General features: G+C 36.2%; 1 protein-coding gene, 1 long non-coding RNA gene and 2 pseudogenes across 2 annotated transcripts; all 4 read left to right on the top strand.

The window, feature by feature from the left end:
- The first annotated feature begins 229 nt into the window (after positions 1 to 229).
- LOC147504542 (uncharacterized) lies at positions 230 to 2,857 on the top strand. The gene is made up of 4 exons (XM_086605258.1): positions 230 to 480; positions 595 to 1,098; positions 1,357 to 1,454; positions 1,710 to 2,857. The coding sequence occupies exons 1-4, from the start codon at positions 230 to 232 to the stop codon at positions 2,855 to 2,857; spliced, it is 2,001 nt and encodes a 666-aa protein (XP_086461384.1).
- Positions 2,858 to 15,575: 12,718 nt separating this feature from the next.
- LOC147504543 (uncharacterized) lies at positions 15,576 to 19,331 on the top strand. The gene is made up of 5 exons (XR_015220419.1): positions 15,576 to 15,618; positions 16,158 to 17,542; positions 17,634 to 17,830; positions 18,387 to 18,879; positions 19,045 to 19,331. It is a non-coding gene; the product is annotated as an uncharacterized LOC147504543 (long non-coding RNA).
- A 654-nt stretch (positions 19,332 to 19,985) lies between these two features.
- Positions 19,986 to 20,643, top strand: LOC147504544 (phototropic-responsive NPH3 family protein NPY2 pseudogene; annotated as a pseudogene).
- Positions 20,644 to 21,031: 388 nt separating this feature from the next.
- Positions 21,032 to 22,373, top strand: LOC147504545 (phototropic-responsive NPH3 family protein NPY2-like; annotated as a pseudogene).
- Positions 22,374 to 27,586: the final 5,213 nt, after the last annotated feature.

The raw sequence follows: 27,586 nt of genomic DNA on the forward strand, positions 1-27,586 counted from the left end.
TAGTTGCACATTCAAGGACATTCCAAGATGCATGGATTGTTCTTGGGACTTTAATTCTGTTTTAAGTCCTAATGAAAGAGTTGGAAGGAAGGAAACTAGAAGTCATCATTTTGAAGATTTCTTGAACTGTACTAACACTTCTGGATTAGTTGATTTGAGATATATAGGATGTTTCTTTACTTGGAATGACAAGCAAGTTCAAAGGAAATGGAGGAAATTAGATAGAGTTATGGTGAACTCGGAATGGGTAGATGAGTATTCAGATTATGAAGCTGAGTTTTTGAATCCGGGAGCAATTTCAGATCACTCTTCTATGGTTGTTTATTCCTTGGCACAAAAGGATAGACAAAAGAAAACTTTTAGGTTTTTTAACTTATGGGTTCAAGAACAAGGGTTTATGGATGTTGTACATCAAGCATGGAATACAGAAGTTGTAGGTAATCCAATGTTTGTTTTTATGAAGAGACTGAGGCAGGTCAAGTATGCATTGATTGAATGGAACAAAACCAAGGTGGGGAATGTAATGACAAGAGTAATAGAGACAAAATAGCATCTTGATGGAGTCCAATCAAGATTACAATAATTCCCTCTTAGCAATGAACTGATACAAAAAAAGAAAGAGATCATTGGGAAGTATGTGAGAGAAGCAAGAGCAGAAGAAGGGTTCTACAAGCAGAAATCTAAAGACAAGGATATTGTTCTGGGTGATAGTAACTCCAAGTATTTCTTTGAATCAGTTAAGATGAGAAGAGTGAAGAATAGAATTACTTGTTTGAGGGATGAGAATGGGAACATTATAGATGACATGAGTGCCATTTGGGAGGAATATGTTAAGTTTTATCAGAATTTATACAAACCAGATGGGGTACAAGAGGTGGATTTTTCTATATTTAATGATATACAATCTGCTCATATGATTAGTGGAGATGTTAAGAATATGTTGGAGATGGATGTTACTAGAGATGAGATTACAGAGGCACTATCTTGCATTGATAGTGATAAGGCACCTGGAGGAGATGGCTTCTCTTCTTACTTTTTCAAAGCTACTTGGAGAATAATTGGCAATGATTTTATCAAAGCAATTCAGAACTTCTTTAGGTCTGGTCATATGTTGAAGGAAGTAAACTCTACATGAATATCTTTGATTCCAAAGGTACTAAGGCCAAAGAATTTTGGAGATTACAGGCCAATCTCTTGTTGTAGTGTGGTCTATAAGTGTATAACAAAGATCCTTACAATGAGAATGAAGGGCATAATGCATTCTATTGTGTCTAAGAACCAATCTGCATTCATTTCAGGGAGGAGTATTCAAGACAATATATTGTTGTGCCATGAGTTGCTCCATAATTAACATAGAGATTCTGGGGTTCCAAGATGTGCAGCAAAGATTGATCTCAAGAAAGCTTATGATTTAGTGAGGTGGGAAGCTGTTGTTTATGCATTGGGAAGAATTGGTATGCCAGATAAGTTCATTACTTGGGTCAAAGTGTGCATAGAGACCGCCACCTTTTCTGTGATGGTGAATGGCACTCCTTTTGGCTACTTTACTAGCACAAGAGGAATTAGACATGGGGACCCAATGTCTCACTACTTATTTGTAATAGTTATGGAGCTCTTCTTGGATCTGATGTTTAAAAGTGTAGAAGAAGGAACATAGAAGCTTCATTACAAATGTAAAAACCCTGTTATTACTCACCCTTCCTTTGCAGATGATCTCATTGCCTTCATGAATGGAGATGTACTTACAGCAAGAACTCTAGCAAGCAATCTAAGGAGCTTTAGATTGGCTACGGGCCTAGAAGCTAATATTGGAAAGAGCAACTTGTTTACATGTGGCATTGGGGAGACCATGGTGAAAGCAATTCAGAATGAGATACAATTTCCAAGAGGAGTGTTACCTGTCAAGTATTTAGGTTTGCCTCTTATTACAACAAGGCTTACCTATGCTGATTGTTTACCATTGATTGAGAAGTTTTCAAAGAAGATCCAAGGGTTTAGAGGGAGGTTCTTGTCATATGCAGGTAGGCTTCAATTAGTTAAGGTTGTTCTTAACAACATGAGCATATATTGGTCTCTATCTTATATTCTACCACAAGCCATTATTGATTCTATAGAAAGATTATGTAGAAATTTCTTGTGGAAGGGGCCGGATAGTACAAGTTCTCATGCTCTTATTGGATGGAAGGATGTGTGTTTTACTTATGATGAGGGAGGATTAGGAGTGAGAGATGTGGCTATTACTAATTCAGCTGCCAACCTAAAGCATATATGGGATATTATTAGTAAAAAAGACACACTATGGGTGGAGTGGATACACAAGAATCTGATCAGAGGACGGAACTTTTGGCAAATTAGCATTCCTCAAGATGTATCATGGAGTTGGAGGAACATTTTGAAGGGCAGAGTGGATGCAAAACTTATTCCTCGTCATCAGATTGGTGATGGAAAATCTACTAAGTTTTGGTTAGACCCTTGGCACCCGAGAGGTATATTGAAACCTTATTTTCCTCAAGCCTTGCTTTATAACTCTACAGCTAACATCAATGTAAAGGTGGGGCAGCTTATCTCAGATGGAAGGTGGAGTATTCCTCAACATACTAGGAATCACTTCCCTGACATTGCCATTGAGATTGAAGAGGAAGCTCAGATTGGTGGAGGAGAAGACGTGGTTGTATGGGTTGATTCTTTACATGGGGAGTTTCAACTTAAAGATATATACCAAAGCTTGAGGAAGAAAAGGCAAGTTAGGGAATGGCATGGGATCTGTTGGTTCACTAATAGAATCCCTAGACACTCTTTTATAGGGTGGATGGTTCTTAATGAAGGATTGAAAACTCTCAAGAAAGTCAAGGAATAGAAGGTGATACAATCTGATTTATGTGTGTTATGTTGGAGGGATGTGGAAACAAAGAAACATTTGTTCTTTTCTTGTGTGTATTCCCAATACATTTGGAATACTATTTTACTATTTGCAAGCTTTAACAAGAAGAGAGCAGCTACATGGGAAGATGAATTGCATTGGATTATTAACAAGTCCAAAGGCAAAGGTGGAAGGCAAGATGCAATCCGGTTGGTGACTAATGCATTCTTTTATCATGTGTGGCAGTAAAGGAATGCAAGAATCTTTAAGACCCAATACAAAACAGGAAGGTAGGTTGCAAATCAGATCATTCATGATGTGAAGGTCAAGATGAACTCACTTGACATCAAGATGGAGGAAAGACCAGCAAGGCAAAGCTTCATGGAGAGATGGTTAGTTCAAGTTGGGGTGAGTACAATTAGAAGCATTCAATGCAAATATGTTAAATCAGATCAAGGAAATAGCACACTTAACACAGATGGCACATTACAAGGTTTAGTGGGAGGTTGGGCAGCAGCCATAAGAGATAGTGAAGGAGTAGTGGTAGCAGCAGCTAAAGGAAAGTCAAGCTTCACATCAATTGCAATGATTGAATTGCAAGGAGTGCAACAAGGACTCAAGCTAGCAGAAAGGTACAATGTGAAGAGGATACAAGCACAAACAGATTCGAGCAATGTAATTTCATTCTTAAGGAATGAAGGGCATCATCCATGGCAGGCTAACAAGATCATTGAAGACATTAGAAGAGTGATTGATAGACTAGAGTTCTTTTCTATTATTCACGTATATAGAGAAACAAATAGCCTTGCAGATGCACTTGCAAAAAATGTACCTAGTCATAGGTTTGTAGATATTGTTCCTAGCTCTTTTGCAGAGGATGTTAAAAAGATTGTATATGAGGACTCTATAGGAACAGTCTATAAACGAATGTACTAAGCTCTTTTAATTAATGAAAAGGGGTAGGGGACCTCTAAATAACCCCGCTTGCCTATCAAAAAAAAACTTACTAGATTACAACTTATAAGGTTTTTTTTTAAAAATTTTACTTTTTATGCATAAAGTTTAATATAAAAGAAAACAATAAAGTAATAAAGACGTAAATCACTCCATAGAGAAACACGACTCAAAAATGAGAAAACATGCAAGAGTGGAAAGCGTGAATTACGTTAACTGTGGACTTAGGATTTGGTACTTATAGCCACACACTCCAAAGGGAGGACCCGGTTACCTTAATGGTGCACTTACTAATATATGGAAATGAAAGGAAGTACACCAAATATCAAAGGTCAGTCATCATAGATAGGGTCCTGTAAAAGGACATTTTCCACATCTGGAGACATTAACTCGTGAAAATATCTTAAATATTGGCCATTGACTTGAAAGGTATTGTTGTCCTTAGGATTTACCAAGGTGATTGCCCCGTAAGGGGTAACTTCGGTAACCAGAAAAAGACCAGACCAACGGGTTTTTAATTTCCCTGGAAAAATATGCAAACATGAGTTGTAAAGCAAAACCTTTTGACCAACTACAAACTCTTTATGCAAAATTTGTTTATCATGAACACGTTTCATGTTAACTTTGTAATCCTTCGTGAGATCATAAGAATTGCTACGGATTTCTTCAAGCTCATTTAATTGCAATTTGCACTTGACACCCGCCTCATCAATATTGAAGTTTAGGCTTTTTATGGCTCACATAGCATGGTGCTCCAATTCAACGGGCAAGTGACAAGGTTTTCCAAACACAAGTCTAAAGGGAGACATTCCTATAGGACTTTTAAAAGTTGTCCGATACGCACATAAGGCATCTATTAGACGTTTATACCAATCTTTCCGATCAGGATTGACTGTCATTTCTAATATTTTTTTAATTTCCCTATTAGAGACTTCTACTTGCCCACTAGTTTGTGGATGAAAAGGAGTTGCCACCTTATGGGTAACTACGAACTTCTTAACTAAAGAAGCAACAACTCTATTGCAAAAATGCGTTCTGCCATCACTGATGATGGCTTTAGGGATGCCAAAATGACAGAAAATGTATTCCTTAACAAAAAATACAACTGTTTTATGGTCATTGCTACAGCAAGTCATGGCCTCTATCCATTTGGAAACGTAGTCCATGGCAACAAGAATATAAATAAAACCTTGGGAAACAGGAAAAGGACCCATGAAATCAATGCCTCATACATCAAAAAATTCCACTACCATAATAGGATTTAAAGGCATCATATTATGTTTAGTGACACGCCCAAATTGTTGACAATGAACACACATCTTGCAATGAACTTGGGCATCTTTAAAAAGGGTAGGCCAATAAAAACCATATTGCAGAACTTTCGCTACAGTTTTCATACCACTAAAATGGCCACCACACTCTTTGTCGTGGCAGAAGGATAAAACCTCATTATATTCCCACTGGGGAATACACCGACGAATAATCTGATCCGCACAATACTTAAAAAGGTAGGGCTCATCCCAGTAGTATAGTTTAACTCTGGCCAAAAATTTCTTACGTTCATTTTTTGAGCAAACATCTGTAGGAACCGTTATTTCATAATGGAAATTTCTAAAAACCGCGAAAACCCACGTGTAGTGGAATTAATGGGGTTCATAATTTTGGACAGAAAACATACCTTTGAATCGGCTGTGATAACTCTAAGAATCCAATAGCTATGAATCTGAATCAACAATCAACCCCTTGATCTTCTGTTGTATTCCTTTCAATAGATTGGATGTTGTGTGGGCAATGATCTACCAACTCCCTTCTTTCTCACGAAGCTAGAACCAATTTTGGATCTATCTTTCCTTGCCTCTCTTTTCAATCCATAATGAATAGTGAATTTCAGCCAGGAGAGAAGGGATTCTATTTATAGGCTACAACAGGGACCATGAGGAGAAATTAGGGTTGGGCCTCCTGACGGGCTTGGGCTTCCCATGTTCGCCTAGACAACACGGCCCAAGTCTGTCAACAAGTGGCTTATTCCACTAAAGGCCATTGTTGCATTACCGCCTTAATCCCAAATTATGTGTCAGCATTTATGGGCTCCATATTATATGCTCATTGATTTCCCCGTGTTTAAGATATCGAATGTCCATTGATTAAGTCAAGTTACGGACAACTACATTAATCAACTTCTTATATCCTTGAGTAGTACCACTCAACCTCATTGTCATGTCAGATCAAATACACCTGCAGGGTTTACATAACAATCTTTATGAGCTCCTTAAGGGGACATCATCAGCCCGACTTCTTGCAGGACACGGATTCCTTCTATAATCAACACCACCCCTTACATACAATGTCATTATCTAATCTATCGAGTTTGTTGATTCACAAATGAATCTCACTTATTCATGATTTAAAGCAATGTACAATACACGTAAATGCCAATTATTATATCCAGATTAGGAGGACAAGCATCCATAATAACAGAGGCGTTTGTTCTCTTATATAGTCAATATAAAGAGAAATAACCTCACTTGGTCCTGTTCAATACACATAAAGTGTACTAGTGTAATCCTATAGTCAAGATAGACTAATACCATATTATACTACAACCGTACTAATGGTTTGTCCAAATCCATCTAGGTTGTGAACGATTACTTATATTTTATAAGGTACTGATGATATGATCTTCTGTGTGTTCACACCATATCCTCTACAACATAAAGTATTAGACACATGCATATAACTAATAACATATATAATATGCATAACATTTGCCCATATGATTCTCATTCAAAATATAAAGAATTAAAGTTATTACAAAAGTAATGCTTTTAGTATATAACCCTATCAACATCAGGAATAATATCATAAGCTAAAAATTTACAATGTCGGCATACCAAGGTGTAGAAAAAATAAAATAAAGATGATCAGTCTAGATAAGTGTTCAGCAACTACATTTTCCCTCGTTTATCCTTAATTTCTAATGTAAATTTTTGCAGGAGAAGGATCCATCGGATCAATCTCTGTTTAGCATCCTTCTTGGCTAGAAGGTACCTAAGAGCTGCATGGTCAATGTATATTAAGGTCTTTGAACCAACCAAATAAGGACGGAACTTATCTAAAGCGTAAACCACAGCTAAAAATTCCTTTTTCATAGTAGTACAATTTCTTTGAGCATCATTTCAAGTCTTACTAGAATAATAAATAACAGTAAACTTATCATCTAGTTTCTGGCCTAACACAACACCAATAGCATAATCGCTAGCGTCACACATAATTTCGAAAGGTTTAGACTAATCGGGAAGCTGTATAATCGGTGCAGATGTTAAAGCATCTTTTAATGTTTCAAAAGCATGTTTGTAGTTATAATCAAAATGAAATATGGCATCTTTTAAAAGCAGATTAGTTAAAGCCCTAGCTAGTTTTGAAAAATTCTTGATAAAACGCCTATAGAAACTTGTATGGCCTAAAAAGGCTCTAATGCCACGGATAGTCCATGGTATAGGTAGAGACGCTATTTTATCTACTTCAATGCTGTCACTAGATACAATATGACCTAACGCTATTCCTCTTTTAACCATAAAATAATATTTTTCCCAATTTAAAACCTAATTCTTTTCCTCACACCGTGTCAACACCTTGGAAAGGTTAGATGGGCAGTCACTAAAAGAGTCTCCATAAATAAAAAAAATCATTCATGAAAACTTCCATGAAGCGCTCTACCATGTCACTAAAGATATGAAGCATACACCGCTGGAAGGTACCAGGAGCACTACAAAGGCCAAAAGGCATTCGTTTATAGGCATATGTTCCAAAAGGACATGTGAAGGTAGTCTTGTCTTGGTCGTCAGGATCGATAATGATCTGAAAATAGTTAGAGTAGCCATCTAAAAAATAGTAATAAGCATGACAAGCTAGACGTTCGAGCATCTGATCTATAAAAGGTAAAGGAAAGTGATCCTTTTTTTTCATAGCGTTTAAACGTCGGTAGTCAATACATATCCTCCATTTTATAGGAACTCGTGTGGAAACATATTCACCAATAGCATTACGCACAACGGTAACCCCCGATTTCTTAGGAACTACATGAATAGGGCTTAGCCATTCGCTGTCGGAGATGGGATATATGATACCCGCATCGAGCAACCGTAAAACTTCTTCCCTGAGCACTTCTTTCATGGCAGGGTTCAAGCGACACTGAGGTTTTCATGAAGTCTTCGCGTTATCCTCCAAATGTATGTGATGTGTGCATACACTAGAGTCAATCCCCTTAATGTCGTCTAGGGACCAGCCGATCGCGGAAAGATGTTCCCTAATCACCCAAATCAAACTTGCCTCTTCATTAGCAAACAACTGAGAAGATATGATCACCGGATGACTACCATCTAGATCAAGCTAGATATATTTTAACTCGGTAGGAAGAGGTTTAAGCATAGGGGTGGGAGGAATGGTTAGAAAGGCTTCTGGAGGGTCTTCGTCTTGAGTATTAAAGATTTCTTTAGGTAATAGGTCTTCAAACTCGAAAGATTGAGCGATAGAAGGATCTAAGATAGGAGTAGACTCGAAAAGGGCCCGACTTCCTCTACGTAGGAGTAATCGTTGAAGTATAAACTTTCAAAGGGAAGAAATTTATGCATCTGATTCTCTGGAAACGTGTTGTTGAAATAATCTTGAGCTAAGCTCTCGATCATGCTAACTTCTCCATCGATAGTCATATTGGGTAACTATTACATAATTTTGAAAACATTCACCTCAATAGAAAGGTGCCCAAAGGACATGGACATTGAACCATCGCGGTAGTTTATAAGCGCGTTGGCAGTTGCCAAGAAGGGACGCCCTAAAATGATAGGAACAGAGTCATTCACGACTTTTGTGTCAAGGATAACAAAATCAACTAGGTAGTAAAAATCTTGAACTTTAACAATCACATTTTCAACGACACCCTTAGGATACTTAATAGAACGGTCAGCTAATTGCAACGTCATTTTAGTTAGTTGCATCTCTTTTAGACCTATTTTGTTTATATATATAATAAGAGAGTAAGTTAACACTTGCCCCCAGGTCTAATAGAGCAGTTGTCATGTAGGTATCCCCTAAGGTGCATTGTACAGTAGGACGACCAGGGTCCTTGTACTTAACGATTTAATTATGTTCAGATAGAGTGGGAAACTATTCAGTTAAAAAGGCGTCTTTTGGAATGTTTGTTTTCCACCTAGTAGTGCACAACTCTTTTAGATACTTAGCATGTTATGGTAATTTTTTAATAGCTTCAAAAAAAGGTAGGTTTATCGTTAGATTTTTAAAAACTTCCCTAATCTCATCAAAATTTGTATCCTTGTTTAACATGGCTAGTCTCTGGGGAAATGGTGTTTTCTCTCTATATTTAGCATATGGATCAATAGGAGTTTTAACCTTGGCCGTGTTTTTTCTTGGGTTGTGGTTTAACTGGTACCTCTATGGGAGTAGGATCATCAGTTTCTATATCGGTATCTAGTAAATTTTCATTTTCAATGACAACTGGTGGTATATCAATGGGCATAGTTACGGTGTTATCAACCACTCTACCAGAACGGAGAGTGGTGATGGCATTTAACTCCCCTACATTTAAATTTGCATTACTAGTATTACCGGTTATTTTAAAGGCTGTGTTTGGCATTTTAGGATTAGGTATAGTTTGACCTAGAAACACACATTTTGGTTGGGCTTTCTCTTGGGTTAACTGTTGTATGGATTGTTGAATCTGTTGTTGAGCTTGCATGTAGGCATCAAAACGATCCGGTTGAAAAGGTGCAGTGGCCACAGGTTATTAACTAGGATGATACCTCTATTATTATTATAATTATTACAATTATTATAATTACCTAGTCCTTGTCCTTGTCTTGGTAGAGCTTGGCTGTAATTGTTTGCTAGCCTAACAGTTTGATTCTTGAACCCTGAAGGTGTAACTGGTTGATTATTTCGCCAACCGAAGTTGGGGTTTTGTCTCCAAGGTGTGTTAGGTTAGCTATTTATGGAGCAAACATTATCCAGCTGTGCGGGTGGTTGTTCATAGACGAGAGCACAATAGGAGTCGAGATGCTCAGGACTCAAACAAAAATTACATGGAATAGATTTGACATTCATGACATGAGTAGGCTTATGTTGAACAGAAATGGCTTCTACCTTTTTTGTGAAAGATTCGATTAGAGTTCTAAGCTCGAGATCAGTTTTAACCTCAAACATACTGGCAGCCTTGGCTGTGGAAAAAGAATTAGCAGAGCGGGGGATGTCGTTACCCCAATATTATTATTATGCTAAAATTGATCTTCTAGAAACCTATAAGCCTCTGAGGCTCCTTTAATAAGGAAACTACCCCCATTCATTATATCAAGAACCTCCTTATGATGATGTGAAATCCCCTTAAAAAAGGTGCAAACAAGTGTGTCTTTTGCAAGGTTATGATGTGGACACTCTATAAGAAGATCAGTATGTCAGTTCCAGGCCTCAGAAAAGGATTCATAAAGGTTATGGCAGAAGAAATGAATCTTTTGAATCATTCCATCTGTCTTCAGCGGTGGGTGAAACTATTCCATAAACAGTTGAACGAGTTTGGCTCATGAGTCCACAGAATTAAGCGTTTGGGCAGTTAACTAAGACGCTGCCTTATCGGCTAGGGTAAAAGGAAACACCGTCAGTTTAATTTGTTCATAACCTATGCTAGGATGATAAAATGTAGTGATAACTTGTTCTATCCTACGCATATGCTGATAAGTCTTTTCATGGTCTAAACCATGAAAAACGGGTAACAAATTAAAAATATTTGGGGGAATTCAAAAATCCTCCACTGGGTCTGCAAGAACAATGCAAGACTTAGGGCCATCATTTAGGGCTTTGTAAAAATCAGAGAGAGGAGTCTCTACTTCTTCAGCCATTGATGCAGGTGTAGTGTGTGATATTCTAGATAGGCGTGTGCGTTGACATTTACGATAGATAACGTTAGATGGTTTTCTCTTACCAGACCTTAATCTCATGCAAGGCTAAGTCCAATATGAAAGAAACACTAATAGCAGTCAAACAACCCTGATATACTAGAATTAAAACTCCTCTGACAGAAGAGATGAGGAGTACCTGAATGCCTCCTTGATACGCGTATGAATAGCGTCTTTTATACGCAATATCAGTGTACAGAAGAGGTTTGGAACACTGAATAAAAACTAACTTGAATGAAAAGAGAGTTTGTAACTAACCTATAAATCGGGCTTTCTTCAGTAGGAGCACGGGCGCACTCAAATATAAGGCCACAAGGGCGCATGCGCACTCTGTGATTTTTTTAGCACTAGGCTTTCGCATGCTTCCTTAATGGGCTGGGCCTTTAAATTTGAAATAAACCAAGAAATAAACTTACTGGAAGACAGGCGCGGGTGCGCTCCTAAGTACAATTGCAAAAATTTCCAGTAGATTTCCAGGATAAATTTTCTATTTTTCTGAAAAAAGTAAACACAATGAAAACACAAACAATCGGGTGGGTGGGTGAAGTGGGATGTTAGTAGAATTGAAAATACGAATGGAAACTTTTCTAAACACAATTAAGATGGCAGCGGCGCCATTTGATAATACTAAAATTGCACGTTTCTATCCTAACGAATAGTGATTTTTGCTAGGAATAAGAAAACTAAATTATTCTATAATTAGATCAAATTTCTACTCTCGATTATCATATAATAAACTGGAGTCAGAATTCGTTCCACTCCTAATTGCTTAGAACGTAAATAATTTTACTATTGATTAACAATTCCACAAACATGATGAGAGTAATAATTCTAATATAACTAATGTGGCAAAAACTATGATTTAATATATTGTAATTTAAACTATGACAATTGAATAATAAGATTGAATATGAGAAGGAATTAGGGAGATTTGATATCCACTATAATTAATCCCTAACATACTAGTATAGGTTTTTATTGCAACCTAATATTTATGTTTTCATAGAAGGTTCAACATAAAAGTTAGGTATTTTTATCCCTAATTATTCATGGCATCTCTAACCAACTAATAATTAGCATGAGAGGAAGTTTAAACCCATTCTCATGGTGAATGAATTACCCTCTAGAATTGAAACTCTTAAATACAATGATTTTATACTAACACATCAAGTCTTCATCAAATCTTCAATCAAACCCTTCTAATGGAGATTTAGTTATGAATCATGGGACTATCATGGAATAAATAATAAAAATAAGAAGACATAATGAAGAACTACTTTATTGAAAATAGCTTGAATTAAATTAATGGTGGCTAGGCTAACTAAACATAAACTAGGTTTACTAAAAACAAAAACTAAGAGATAAGAGATTAATTAACTAATCGGAGAGAAAGTTAGAGTTTTTCCTTAGTCCTCTTTATGTAGGAGAGGGCTAGGTTTACAATTTCGTGCATGGGCTTTGGAGCTATATTTTGGGTCACTAAATCAAGTCCAAAACCTAATTACTTAAGTCCAAAAAGGATTTCTCTGTTGGAAATTACTGCAATAGCCTTTTTGTCCACTTTTACTCCTCTTATTGAATCAACACCTAAACCATTAGAAAGCTCTTTTCGATTCGGTCATTTTGACATAAAATAGGCCCAATTACAAGGTTTGAGTCCAAAGATACGGCCTATCTACAAAAGTTCTATTGACTTTTATGCTTTATTTCTGCCCGCGTTGACTTTGACTTTTTTTTTGAAAGGCAAACAGGGTTTTTTGAGAGGTCCCTTACCCCTATTTTATTAATATTAAAAAACCTAGCTTGGTTACATAACTTATACTCTTACATATCTTTTTCCCATGGCATTATCGAATACAATTTTCCTTACATCTTCAGAAAATGAACTAGGGGTGATTACTACATAACTTGCTGTCAGGATATTACTAGCCAATATATCGGCTAATTTGTTGGCTTCACGAAATACATGTTTGAGTGTGAAACTCTTAAGTTGGGCTTTCAAACGGTGGATTTCACCCATAACATAATGGGCTCGCCATGGATAATGGGCATGATCCCTCATATAAGCAGTTACTGTTGTTGAGTACATTTGGGCTCTAACATTTAAGCATCCTCTCTTCCCCACCAGCTGAAGTCCTCTGGCCAATCCTTGTAACTCAATGAGTTCGATCGTCTGATATTCTAATCTCCCTTGTGCAGCTGCTACAACAACTCATTCTCTGTCTCTTATCACAACCGCCCACCCCCTTGTTCTCCCTGGAGTGTTCCATTAGTATTGAGGCAGTACGATCCCATATTTGCCTTCTCCCATTCACAATAGCGAGCTATCCTCGGCCTTACTTCCACCATAACATTCCATATTGACATAACACTGTCTCTTTCGGGCCCTTCATCCATTACTGTGTTGACTTTGACTTTTTCAGCTTTGACTAGGCTTTAAAAAGGCTTTTTCTCCTTGAAACTTTGGCTTTAACCATAGAACTTCTTAGCAACCAACTTTTGCTCATTTCTATTGCAAATGTGACATATTTCTTCACATAATTGATTCCAAGACCTAAAATACAAAAAAGTACGTAAACAGTACTAACACTTATTTATTATCTCAATTAGTAGAGTATACCATAATTAACATGGACATTTAAATTGGACCAACCTTTTTTCTACCATGAAATACCCTTCATAAAATATTAAAATCAATTATTCAATGCCTTTAAGAAGGACTATTTAGTCATTTCAAAATTTACTACCATCTATACCTTTAAGATTATATAGTGACTTAAGGACGTACGTGTAAATTTAGGTGGGAAATCAACTATACGCCCCTATTCAATTGTTCGCAACTTAACCAGCATTGATTGTCCAAATAAATACCTTTTATGAAATTAAAATCGAGAAACCAACCGTCTCTCTTCCACTTTACGACTTCCCCTCATTTGCAAACAGAAAATGAAATAATCTCAGCCATCGTTCTCTCTCTTCCAATTGAGTTCTCCCACAAATAATCGAACGTCTCAAGTCTCAACCAAGCCTTCAGTCAAGACAATTCAGGTAGGCTTTTTTGTTTCCAAACACTAAATCCAGATATCCTTGAGACTCTGTTCCTCGATTGGGTTTCTTCGGCAATCAAAGATAGTATGTCCTTCTTCATACATTTATCTGATAATACCAAATATTCATTTTTTAAGTTGTAGATTTCAGTCGCATCAGATTTGTGTATGTGTTTATAATTGAATGCCAATTCTGTGAAAGTGGAGATATACTTCTCATGCTCATCAATTAGCCTATATAAATTTTGATTTGTTTGACTAATCGCTTCATAAAATACTTTGGTTTCTGAAATATCTGAGATGATTCATAGGATAACATTATTCACTAATGCCTCGAGGGCTCAAGGTACCTAATAAGTTAAAATTTGACATGTAACTTGCTGTATTCAGATTTGATTTCTGTTGGATGAACTTTGTAATATATTTTCCTCATTTCGGTCATTGGTTGATGCTTCTTCAATCTCCTTATTGAATTTGATTATCTAAAATGAAAGTACCTTAATTTACGTACAAGCAGGTCTAAAAACTGGATGTTCTGGAGGTTATGTCAGTTGTTATGACTTATGATTATATATTTATATAAGAGTTGTGGCGATTCCAATTCGGGTTCTGAGTTAAGGCTATGCTAAATTAATCAGCAGCGTGATCATAAATAATGAATCTGCAAGTTGGTCGGCATATTCTTTTTTCTGCTTTGGCTGGAAAGTTGATCAATTTGCTGTTGTTGTAGCGTCCTGATGGTGATATAATAGATTGTGTTCTATAAACTTTATAAAAAATAGGTAATACATATCGTTGTTGAGTTATTTATATGGGTTTTGTTTGGCGCAACAGAACTTCAACTGGATGCACAGGAAATTCCATCGCACTGCTGGTGGCTACATGGTTTCTCCAAAGAAAGGTGCGAAGCAACTATTAAATCTTAATTCTTAATACTGCACATTTATATTCTTCAAGTGATTATTTGGAGTGAGGGTGTAACTTTTGAATATTCATCAGTTAAGTAAGCCATTTTCATTATCTGTGAAAATAATCCAATGTATACAAATAGAAGCCAAAGAACGAGTTTGTAGTTCACTTTCTGCCATTCTGTTTAGCCTAATAGAGTAATCTAGATATGTGAACAATTTATTTTAAGGTGACACGACTTTTGGCTAGCGAATGGCCAGAGTCTAACAGGCTAAGCACCACAAGCGCATCTCTGCTTTGCATAAGTCCATACATAGTTACATACACGCAACAAAGAACAATGGCATCACAACTTTTCAACACCAATTTGTTTTTCGACACTTAAATGTACGAATAAAAAGGACACCGGGTAGACAAAACTGTAGAATATGTAGGTAAGTATTGTTTTCGGTCTTCTTGGCAGGAAGCGTATATGGGAGTTTAGCAAAATCCGCACTACTAACATTCATTAGTAGTGTGAAGATGATAGCTGGCATTAACAAGATTTCCTCACTTAGTATAGCTGTTGGCCTCCCGGTTTGTTCTTGCTCTTTGACTGAATTTTCCTTATACTTTGTGAAACACATTTGTTGTAGGGAATATTATCATTGTTGTTGTTGTTGTTGTTGTTGTCATTGTTTTTTAAAAAAAAATAGAATAGTGTTTAATCTGGTCGTTGGGCAATCCCTGCCAATTTGACACACGAGCAAACTAAGAGGGAACTCAGTTGTGAGCTCATACATTCTGCTTTTGTAGAACATGCACTTATGTATGCAACTCACTTATTAGTTGTTTAGTAGAATGGTTAGACACAAAAGGATTGAACTTGCTCTACAATTGGATAGTGGTAAGGATTGAAGTCAGAAACCAATTGGATAGTACTTTAGAATTTTCACTTATTAGTTGCTTTACAAGGCATTATTCAATATTGATTGGTAAGTCTAGCTGATAATAAGGAATCTCTCATAAACGATCTAAGCCTGCTTTTGACAGAAACCAATTAACCTTTGGGCGTTCAACAAGATGTTCTATTTTTGGCCATACTTTTCTTTTTTATATTATTTTTCCTTTTGCCTATGTAGAGCTTTTGTTTTAACTTAAAGGTTGATTGCTCTCAAAGAATATATACTTCGTGCCAAGTATGCATTTTTCCCTCCCTTCTCTCTACTGAACAATTTTCTTGCTTATATATAATTAAGCATATTCCACTTCAACATGTTCGTTAAATTCATACTTAAGTTTATGTATGTGGAGATAATCAATATCATTTTTTTGGGGTAGATAAGTTATTATAGTGATAAGCTATTAAAGTCAGTTTGGCCTATGGTTCTTGGGTGGTGATAGACTGCTGAAGCTTTCCTTATGTTTCTCTTTTGTTTCCTGTAGTTGGTCACTGCAGTACTCCTGTGTAAACAAGTGAAAGGCGATGGACTTGCGTAGTGGTCTGCAACACTTATGATTGATTAGTCGGAATTTGAATGATAAATGGCATTAGGCTATCACTATTTAGATTAGACTAAAAGCCTGAAACCATCGAGGATTTCACTGTCCTGTCTCTCCATCTTTTCAAGGATTTTGCTCTTTCGTTTGGTGAAGAAACCCAACTTAACTCAAAGCCAACAACAATTCTCCCTTCTCCAAAATTTAATTGATGGTTGCATAAGGTACGTTTTTTTTCCTCATCTTCTTTCTATGTTTGACTATGTTTATGGGCAAGTAAAATAAAAAGACAAAGATCTATATTTTGGATGCCTATCTGCTATATATGTCGGGAAAATCTATATAGATATTGATAATCAAATTTGATGAGCATGGAGTTGTTGTACTTAATTATTGTTTGTTTCCATGAGAAAATCAAAGGATGTTGAGATCTTACACCAAATGAGTTTAATTATACCAAGCTTAGAAAGTTAGAGTTTGTGATAATTTTTATGTTACTTTTGAACTTTCTTCAGATATATCTCTACTGTGGTAGCAGTTGATTTTCAATTTCGTGACGATTTTCTCCCCTGGAATTACGATAGTTTACCTAGCAGCTTATTTTTTAAGGTGTGGATAGAAGAGATGAAACCGGCTCTTAAGTAAATTATAAGGACTGCAAAACAGTGAACCAACAGTGTTGAGGGCTAAATCTTACACTTATCTAATTAAGTATCGAAACAACTCTGTAGCTAAAACCGTATTCCCCAAATTAAACGTTGTCGTCTTTGAAACCATGTCAAGGAGGAAGGCCATGCCAGAGAATCCAAGGAGGAGAACGTGACAAGTCTTGGACCTGTTGTACGAGATGGGGAGTATGTTTTTGGTGTGGTCCATATTTTTGCATCGTTAAATAACACATTCATTCATGTCATTGATTTTTTAGGAAGGGGTTCATGGTTTGAATTTCTGGTGGAATGAAGGTCAAAGTTGATTTTCCGTGGTAACAGCAATCTATTGGTTTCAGTACCGTACTTGTGCATTTTTGTTTCTCGTGTAGATTTATGTTGAACTGGAGCGTGCATGATTGATAAAAAAAACTAGTGAAGATCAAGGAATCTCAGGGTCTTATTGCTGAGGCTGCTGACTTGATGCAGAAAATTGTTGTAAGTGATTTCACGACCAATAGGACCTTACAGTGCTTTTTCTATTGGGTGTTAGTGAAAATCAGCATTTTCATATGTTGCTTAGTTGTTGTATGATATAGTAATGACTTTCCTGCGTTTATGTTACAGGTGGAAACATTTGGAGCAATGACAAAAACAGAAAAAATAGCGTTTATCCTTGAACAAGTATGATAATTTGATTAGGACAAGTATAATTTCAACAGATTAAGTGTTATCCTCTATATGCACTAACTGACTTGCTTAAACTCAAAACCAGGTTCGTCTGTGTTTAGACCGCCAAGATTATGTGCGTGCTCAAATTCTCTCAAGGAAGATCAACCTAAGAGTTTTTGATGCTGATACCTCAAAGGAAAAGAAAAACCCCAAGGAAGGCAATAACGTAGTTGAAGAGGCCCCTGTTGATATACCTTCGTTGCTAGAATTGAAGCACATATACTATGAACTTATGATAAGGTACACAAATCTCTGTTTTTCCCAGGACCTCACTCATACCCTGACAAATACATTGCGTTTGAAAGAGGTTGTGATCTGAATCATACCTGCAATGAAAAAGATTGGTCTAGATGCCCTAACCTAATAGGCTTAAGTTTCCGATCACTTAGTGCAAAAAGAAATACAATAGACCTACTATCATAACACACATTAGCAGCACTTTATTACCATGCGAACTGCAAAATTTACTACCATTTATACCTTTAAGATGATATAGTGCCCTTAAGGATGTGTGTGTAAATTCAAGTCGAAAATCAACTACACGCCACTATTCAATTGTACACAACTAAGGCCTTCACATTAATGCCGAATTTATTACCATTTATACCGATTTTAAATGCGAACAAACCATACGTGTTGTTGATGCACTCAAAACCTCAAAACCTCTAAGTTTTATTCTCATATGACATTTCAATCATCTCTTGGTTGCGGCGTGATGCAATTAATATACGTGCACGCCTATGATTTATTGCCTGTTGAATAATTGGATTTCTTGATCAGTCTTTTATGTGTTTAGGTGTTCATTTTTTTTCCTGTTAACGCAATGTGATTCACTGGAATTTGGAGCGGGTGTAATTTGCATGGGGAAATAATGCCAGAGTTGAGGAGTGGAGTTAGGCAAGCTAGATTAAGATCCCAAAAACTTGATGATATTTAGCCTTCTAATCAAGCAGAAAATTAGTCCGACCTACTCAAACGAAGAAGGGGGGTGGTGGTGTTGGAAGAGGAAGGGGTGGCAATGCTACAGCTGTGTGAGGAGAGGGCCTTCAAAGAACACCAAGAAGACCGACCGGCTAGCTAGAGGTAGGGGAGTTAGGGCGGGTTGGTCTAGATCGAACACGAGATTCCTCGTGAAGTTCTTCCGAAGTTCTTTCTTTGGAGGTGCAGAAGGACCAGCTTTGAATCTAGCAGAGGTAGTAGGAGATAAAGACCAAGTAGTGGAAGGGAGGAGTGCTGAGAAATTAGTGGGCAGTGAAGAAGACCCAACCAATACCTCTGTTCCTGAAAAGGTATACATTTACTTTTTATCTTTTTGGTAATTGTTTTTCTTAACTGTTATTCATTATACTACCAATGAAATAAACTAATTGTTTGGGTTATGTTGATATGGGTCTTTAGTTATTTACTATTTCAATGGCATTGTGAACTGTCGGAGTTTTATTTGTGTTAAGCAGGAGTTGCAAGATAGAATGTTGAAGGCAAATGAATCCCCCGAAAAGTTGATTTATGTACAAAAGGAGATTGTGAATTTTCTTAGGGAGATGGTTTTGTTGGAGAATTACAGTGCACTAAACTACACTAGTACTTTTTTTTGGTTTATTACTAGGATTGAATTTGGTTAATTTATCTAAAAACTTAGCTTATGAATCAAAACACAAATGATCAGATTACACTCTCATGCACCTTTCAATTTGTTACCAGAATGTAATAATGATATTTAATACAATGAAATTCTCAGTTCTTTAGTATACACATAATATATTTAGTGTATCGTGTTCGCCCGGTTGTATAGGGGTATCGATAATCGAAAATGAGTATTTGATCTGCTGAGTTCGTCCAAAGCTGTGAAACAAATCACTTCCATCCAGATTGAACCAGTTGTTGAGGTTACCATAGCAGATCCTTGAGGCAGGTATTCTTTCACTCTTGAACAGTACCCCTCTTTTTGAACAATACCCCTCTATTCATAATATCACATCAGTTTGTATAAGGTAATGAAGCTTTTTTCCCCCCTCTATATGTTTTTTTCTTATGTGACAATCGAGAATCATCTTCTCTGCAATCATACATTTGATTCCAGTGTTCAAGGACGCTCGACGAAGCACTGCAATCACACATCAGTGCGGACATCTGGGTAACCCTTATTGAAACCTTTATTTTTATTTTTGTTATTGGTGTATTTCGTTTTAGCAAACTGTTAATTCTCGACCAATGAATCAATTGGTCGTTGCCTTTATTTTCTCTGTCTGACACACTCTATTATTATTTAGAATCATCATTTGGAGAAATTTAGTTAATTGTCACCTTTGTAAATAATAGGCGAGGTGCTCATGTTGTTGTTGCTGTTATATTTTTTTTTTTTTTTTTTTAATTATTGAACTCAGTTTCAATATATATGTGGTGCACTGTATATGGTTGTTTTGATAATACATAGTTTTTAATGTGGTGTTAAATATATATAAACCTTATTCTAACAATTTGCCTTTCACTTTGTAGCTCTTGGTGACCATGCATTACTCAGATTTCTTTGCTGGAATGGTGTCAAAAAACCACAGATGGTGCCAAAGGACTAGTGGGTTGAGGACCTATGCAAGCTCGATATTTATTTCTACAAGCGTGTTATAACGACCATCAAAACCAAGGGAAGAGTGTCAGCCGATGTAATTGGAGAAGCTCTCAAAGCATATGCACTAAGGAGAATTCCAGGCTTTAGCAAGGGTGTCATCCAAGGTTGTGATGTTGCCAAGTGCTGATCATTAGTGGAGTCCATTATATGGTTGTTACCCATTGAAAAAGACAGTGTATCCTGTAGTTTTCTGCTGAAAATGTTAAAAGCTGCAATCTTACTCGATTCTAGAGACATGGCAAGGAGAGAGCTGGTTAAGAGAATAGGCCAATAGTTAGATGAAGCTTCAGTTACTAATCTACTTATTCCAACCCCAGAAGGTGAGACAATGACGTATGATGTTGATGTAGTCCAGAGTATAGTGGAAGAATTTGTATTGCAGGAACAAAATCTATTTCATTTTTTTTCTTTACAGATACTCAGATAGGCATAATATAAATCAATGCTGACTGGAATTTTATTTTTTTTTCTTTACAAACATGGATGTACATAATGATTCCGGTCCTCCTCTACATTAGTGAGAGAATGCACGCATCTTTAGTTCGAAGCCGAAGCCACAATGATGTGGACGTTATTAGGGTTCGTAGTTACCTACCTAAAGTATTAAACGAGCATATATATCGGTTGGTAGAAACTCAACCGGCCCGAAACTTAAGCGACTGATTAAAAAATACTTTCGACCCAGCATTAATGTCATTTAACTAAGATGTCTCTATGATTTGATCACTTGGAGTTGAAACGAATCCACAACTCACCATGTTGAAAGTTTTCATTATTAGGCACTTCACTGCACAAATAAACTACTTGCATTGTATATGACCAAACCACCAGGATTCAGATACGAGAACGGCATGTACATGTTTGTGAAGTGTCCAAATATATCCCCCTTTGAGTGGTACGTGACAAGTTCCTTACTGACAATATAATGACAGTTTGTAGAAAACAAATAATGATTTTGACCTGAAAATTCTATAGGCATCCCTTCTCCATCACTTCCACGCCTAGAGATGACTACTTAAGCATTCACATTCGGACCTTGGGAGATTGGACAACAAAACTTAGAAACATATTTCAAGAGGTAATCATTTAAGCTGTATAGTTTGTTACTTGATTGGTAATTTAGGCAACACAAAAAGTCTCATCAGAGGATACTGAAGATATTTGAGCTTCCTCCATGCAGGTTTGTGAAGTTCCGGCTTCTGAACCAAAAAAAGGTAGACTGGCAAGAGTAGAGACAACTGGGATGAAAGATTTCGTTAAAGCACAAGCTAGGTGAGGCAACTTACCCACTTTCTTATTACTTGAAGATGGCTCAGGTCTGATATGTTTCAATGTGGTAAAAAGGTTCCCAAAAGTGCTGATTAGAGGACCATACGGGGCCCCTGCTGAAAACTACAAGAAGTACGACATTCTCTTGCTCATAGGCCTGGGGATTGATCCTCTGCCAACGGAAGAGATGCAGGTGATTAGAAGTTCAGGATTGATGTCAAATACTTCCAAGCCTACAGTGGCAAAATTAGTTGACGGATATCTTACTGAAATTGCAAAGGACCCAAATCTTCCACTGTCAAAGTTTATTGACCTTGCTGAGATGGTATCGGGCTTCTCAGGGCCAGCTCATGACGGACTTTATCGTGCTATTGATATGTTTCTCAAGGAGCACCTAGGTGTAAGCAAGAGGGAGGAAAAGGACCTACAAACTGATGGACTACAAGAAGTTAACGCCAGATGCTTGCATGCATACCGTGCAAAATGAGCGATTTCCTCTACGGGTTGTGGTACAGGCCCTCTTTTTCCAGCAGGCTAGGGCAGCCACTTCTCCTGGGAGTTCTACACCTGATATTCCTGGTAACCTTAGTGCTCTACTACCCCGAGAAAATGGTGGTTCCCATGGGAGCTCACGGACTACAACAACCAACACAGAGGACGACTGGGATGCAGTTACAACAGCAGAAGCACTCAAGGCACTCAAGGGAGAGCTTGCTTCCCTTAGGTTGTTATATGTTGGAGTTCAGGGCTTTTGATTCTTGCTTATTTGACGCACATTGATTATACGACATTCAGTTCCATGTTTTTTCCACCTCCTTTTCTTATTGGTTTATATTGTTATCACTCTTTTCACTAACAATCAAAATTACTAACGTTACTATACAGGTACTGAACATCTCACTTTTGATCGTTATCTATTCAACATCTCATCGAGCACTCATTTCTGCTACTGAAATGCATGTACCTCAATGTTCCATTTTTAATTTTTTAAACTTATATTATGCTCCCATACATATCAGTGTTGTATTGGTTTTTCTACTTTTTCCTATTTTATTTATTAGTTTAAGTGTGTTTTAAAAGGTTACGTATATGAAGAACACAAAAGAAAATGGAAGGGTTGTGAAAACTAATAAAGTACTGGGTGTAAAAATATTTGTTTTCTTAGAACTGATAATACATATTTGAAGAGTTTAAATATTTAACTTTGCCAATATAAATTCGTGCAACGCATGTGCATGATGCTAGTAAATATAATTAGTCTATATGTAATGTTATTAAGGGGTTAAAACTACAGTTTTGGGCTCTTATCAGCTCACACGAGTACAGGGTTGTACTCCTGAGTCAGAAGTGCGACTGTCGTGAAAAAAATCTAAAGTCTAAGTACTAGTCGAATGAGTGGGCGCCTGGAATATGGCTACAAATCATGGGCAGTCGCCCTGGTATGGTCAAATATGGAGGGCGTGTGCCCAGTTTTCTAGTCCAAAAAATGGGTGGTCGCTCATAAACTTAGACAGCAGGACTCCAAATCTGTCCAAACAGGTCACAGTGTTCTACCAAAGTTTGACAGTAAATATGCAGAAAAACTTCATCCAATTTCAACCTTATATAACCCAACGGATATCAGGAAACTATCATGGCACAAATTTATTAGCGTAGAAAGTAAATTCATAGATAGCAAGAAGATAATAAATAAGTCAATGATCAAAAATTTAAAATTTGTGTTTCTTGATTTAGTTAATGTATGTTTCCGATTAAACTTCAATATATACCCAATTATTTTATTAAATAAGGCAATCATATAACTTTCATTTTTTGCTAACAACTGATCTGAACTGAACTGATATACCCGTGTAAATGTGTAACATATAAGTGAATTGAAATATGTTATTTTCCAGTGGTGAACCTTATTTCGTGAATTCAATAAATTGAATATGGAGAGTAATAATTAATTTTTTTTTTCAGAAACTACCCAATTAAACTAACCCAAACATGTAGGGTAATTGTGGGGATTGGTATTAATTGAGTTATATGAAAATAAATTGTTATCTGATCAAATTAATAACATAACTAATTACAAAACGCTTTGTATGTCTCATTGAATATATTTTTCCTCTATATATATTGGTACCAAAGTCTACTCATTGTACCACCGCATTACATCAACTTAACCAACAAACGAAAAGACAAAGATATAGAGATAAATCATGGAAAAGTTCCAACGAACAAAATTATTTCTTGGACTACTGTTTGTTATAGTGGGGTTGACGATCACATCAGCTATGGATAAAGATTGTCATATTAGTGACCAATGTGGAAATATACTAGATATAAATTTAACAGCGAGGAGTTTGAATGGTAGTATTAGTTGTTGCCAAGAAATTGTAGTTTCGAATCCAAAGAAATGTTGGAGCCACCTTGTTACGCATATGGAAAAAGAAGAAGATATTAAGTGGGCTCATAGTTTTTGGAACCAATGTATTGATCTGGTCAACAACAACAAAAACATTGCGCCACTTGGCTCTCGTTTGCTTTCACCAGCTTTATAATTAAGAAGAAAATTTTTAATGATGTAATTCCACTTTTTCATCACTGAGCATGAATATATGTTAAAGTCATAATCATATTCATCTCTCTCGACTCTCTATCTCTCTCACTTAGTCTTCTCGGGGTGGACATAATATTTATGTCTGGCATGTTAAAAGAATAAGGATGCCAATCTGACATCAGAAAACAATCAGTTAGAGTTTACCAAAATGAAAAAAAGAAATAATCACTACGATAATAACCACCAACAAATAATCTAAATGCTCCATTTAACACTGTTGTCGATTTAGATTGATTTAACTTTCATTTGTTCACACTCTTTGATCATTCTCTTCTAATTAATAAAACCCATTTTTTAGTTAAATTGATGTGCTTGAAATAGTTAAGGGAATTTATAATCGTTGGAGGAGGCAAATGTACCCTTCTAAAAAATTTGAGAAATATTGGGGATACATTGTCCCCTCATTTAAAACAGGCAAATATACCCTTCTAATAGTTTTAATAGATTTATTAAGTTAATACCACTGCCAATCCCCACCATGTGGATACCTAATAAATGAAAAAGGGGGGGGGGAGGGGGGTCAAAACCTAATTATGGCTAAATATTAGGGGAAAACCTAAAAACCCCATGAAAACTCTTACCCAATGGAGTGATTATACCATACATAATAGTTATTAGCTGATAAATTTTATTGGAAATTTCCATCCGATATACACCCCACTTAAAAACCCAGACGTTAGTTCAACTCTCATTTAAACTTTATTTCTCAATTAAGGACGTCCCAGTCCGTCGCTAAGTTATTTTAAGAGCTGGAAAACACGGGCGTTGTTTGGAGTGACGTGCGAAAGTGCACTAAAACTTGTTTTAAGTCTTTGCGACTGGCCGAGCCCTTCATTCTTTCCAACTATTGAATGATTTCATAGTTTTAGTCTATCGTTAGTTTTTTAACACATTCCCTTCACCTACCATTGGAAGAGCAGGTCACTACACGTAAATATAAACCTTATGTATTTAACTAGAGAGGTAGATGGGGTGTATAATCCCAATGGCACTGATAAACACAAAAATTGTTAAGAATAAATAATAATGTAAAACACTAACATTACTCTAACAATTATCATGTTTAAATCAATATTCCTACTCTCCAAAACAAATCAATGCAATATAAAGAGTACGGATTTCGTTCCACACTTTAACAACTAGAAAATAAGGAATTCAACTAATTAAATCAAAAGAAAAAATAGTGAGAGTAATAGTTTCTTAAGATTTTCTATTCTACTTTTACTACTAATGAATTCAAGCAATTGTTAACGAAATTAACTAAGCAATTAAATATGATAGTCAAATGAATTAGGAGAAGATAGAAAGGATGAATAATTCACCTAATAAGTTATCTAGATATAAAAATCACATAGTTTTATTATAAAATTTTTATCTTTCGTCTTTCGGCAATGTTCTAACAAAAGCTTCAAACTTTATTAATCCCAAGCAATAACCTACATCTCTATAGTCATTACTACTAGCATGAAAGAGAATTATGATTAAATGTCTCTGTTCTAACCCTAACAATTCTCAATTTAATTCAATATACATTTTATCTCTAAGCATGCATAAGAAACTAAACTTGTAAAACAACTACAATGAAACAACCATCCTTAAATATCAAATCCTCATTAGGCTTCATAATCATCCCCTCTAATGGGGAGATTAGCCTAACTTCATTGGAATAACAACTATACTAACAATTAAATAAGACATAACTAAATTAATGAAGAAATGAATGAACTTTATTAAAAGAATGGTGTTTTAATGGAGGTTGAGACTAGAAATATAAACCCTAAATTACTATAAACTATGGGATGGGGGAAAAGAAGATAGGGTTTTTCATTCATCCTTTTTATATCATCAAGGGACTATGTTACAATTTTCATGCATAGGCTTGGGAGCTAAGGTTTGGGCCACTAAATTAAGTTCAAAGTTCAAAGAATTAAATCCAAAAGGGTCCAAACTGCTAGAATTTATTGTAATGGCATTTTCATCCAATTTTACCTTTGATTGGGTCACGTCCTAGACCATTAGAAAGCTCTCTCTGAAATGGTCATTTTAATATAAAATAGACCCAATTCCGAGGTCTGGGTCCAAAGATACAGCTTGTTAAAGTTGTATTGACTTTTTGTCATTTTTCTACCCAAGTTGACTTTGACTTTCTATCTTTGACTAGGCTTTAAAAGTTGTTTTCTCTTTATAAGTTGTGTTTTAACCATAAAACTTCTCTTGCAATCATATTAACTCATTTTTCATATAAAAGTGATGTCTTTTATACACATATTCAACTCCAAGACCTGTAACATACAAAAGTAAGTAAATAGTGTTAAACTCACTTTATTAATAACATAATTAACCTAATTGAAATACTATTAAGGGGTTTAAACTACAGTTTTGGGTGCTTATCAAGCACCTATGTGGAGTTGGATTTTTACACACTACATTAGAGTGATAGGGTTATATACTAAAAGCATTACTTTTGTATTAACTCTAATTCTTTATATTTTGAATGAGAATCATATGGGCAAATGTTATGCACATTATATATGTTATTAGTTATATGCATGTGTCTAATACTTTATGTTGTAAATGATATGGTGTGAACACACAGAAGATCATATCATCAGTACCTTATAAAGTATAGGTAATCGTTCACAACCTAGATGGATTTGGACAAACCATTGGTACGGTTGTAGTATAATCTGGTATTAGTCTATCTTGACTATAGGATTACACTAGCACACTTTGTGTGTATTGAACAGGACCAAGTAAGGTTGTTTCTCTTTATACTGACTATATAAGAGAACAAATGCCTCTGTTATTATGGATGTTTGTCCTCTTAATTCGGATATAATAACAGGCACTTACGTGCATTGTACATTGCTTTAAATCATCAATGAGTGAGATTCATTTGTGAATCAACAAATTCGATGGATTGGGTAATGACATTGTATGTAAGGTGTGATGTTGATTATAGAAGGAATCTGTGTCCCGCAAGAAGTCAGGCTTATGATGTCCCCTTGAGGAACTCATAAGGATTGTCATGTAAACCCTACAGGTGGATTTGATCCAACATGACAATGAGGTTGAGTAGTACTACTCAAGGACATAAGAAGTTGATTAATGTTGTTGTCAGTAACTTGACTTAATCAACGGGCATTCGATATCTTAAACATGGGGAGATCAACGAGCATATAATATGGATCCCATAAACGCTAACATGTAATTTGGGATTAGGGCGGTAGTGCAACAATGGCCTTAGTAGAATAAGCCATTTGTTGACAGACTTGGGCCGTTTGTTCTAGGCGAACATGGGAAGCTCAAGCCCATCAGGAGGCCCAACCCTAATTTCTCCTCATGGTCCCTGTTGTAGCCTTTAAATAGAAACCCTTCTCTCCTAGCCAAAATTGACTATTCATCTGGATTGAAAAGAGAGGCAAGGAAAGATAGATCCAAAATCGGTTCTAGCTTTGTGAGAAAGAAGGGGGTTGGTAGATCGTTGCCCACACAA

The sequence above is a fragment of the Coptis chinensis genome, chromosome 4 (assembly GCF_015680905.1).
Source record: "Coptis chinensis isolate HL-2020 chromosome 4, ASM1568090v1, whole genome shotgun sequence".
Lineage (NCBI taxonomy): Eukaryota > Viridiplantae > Streptophyta > Magnoliopsida > Ranunculales > Ranunculaceae > Coptis > Coptis chinensis.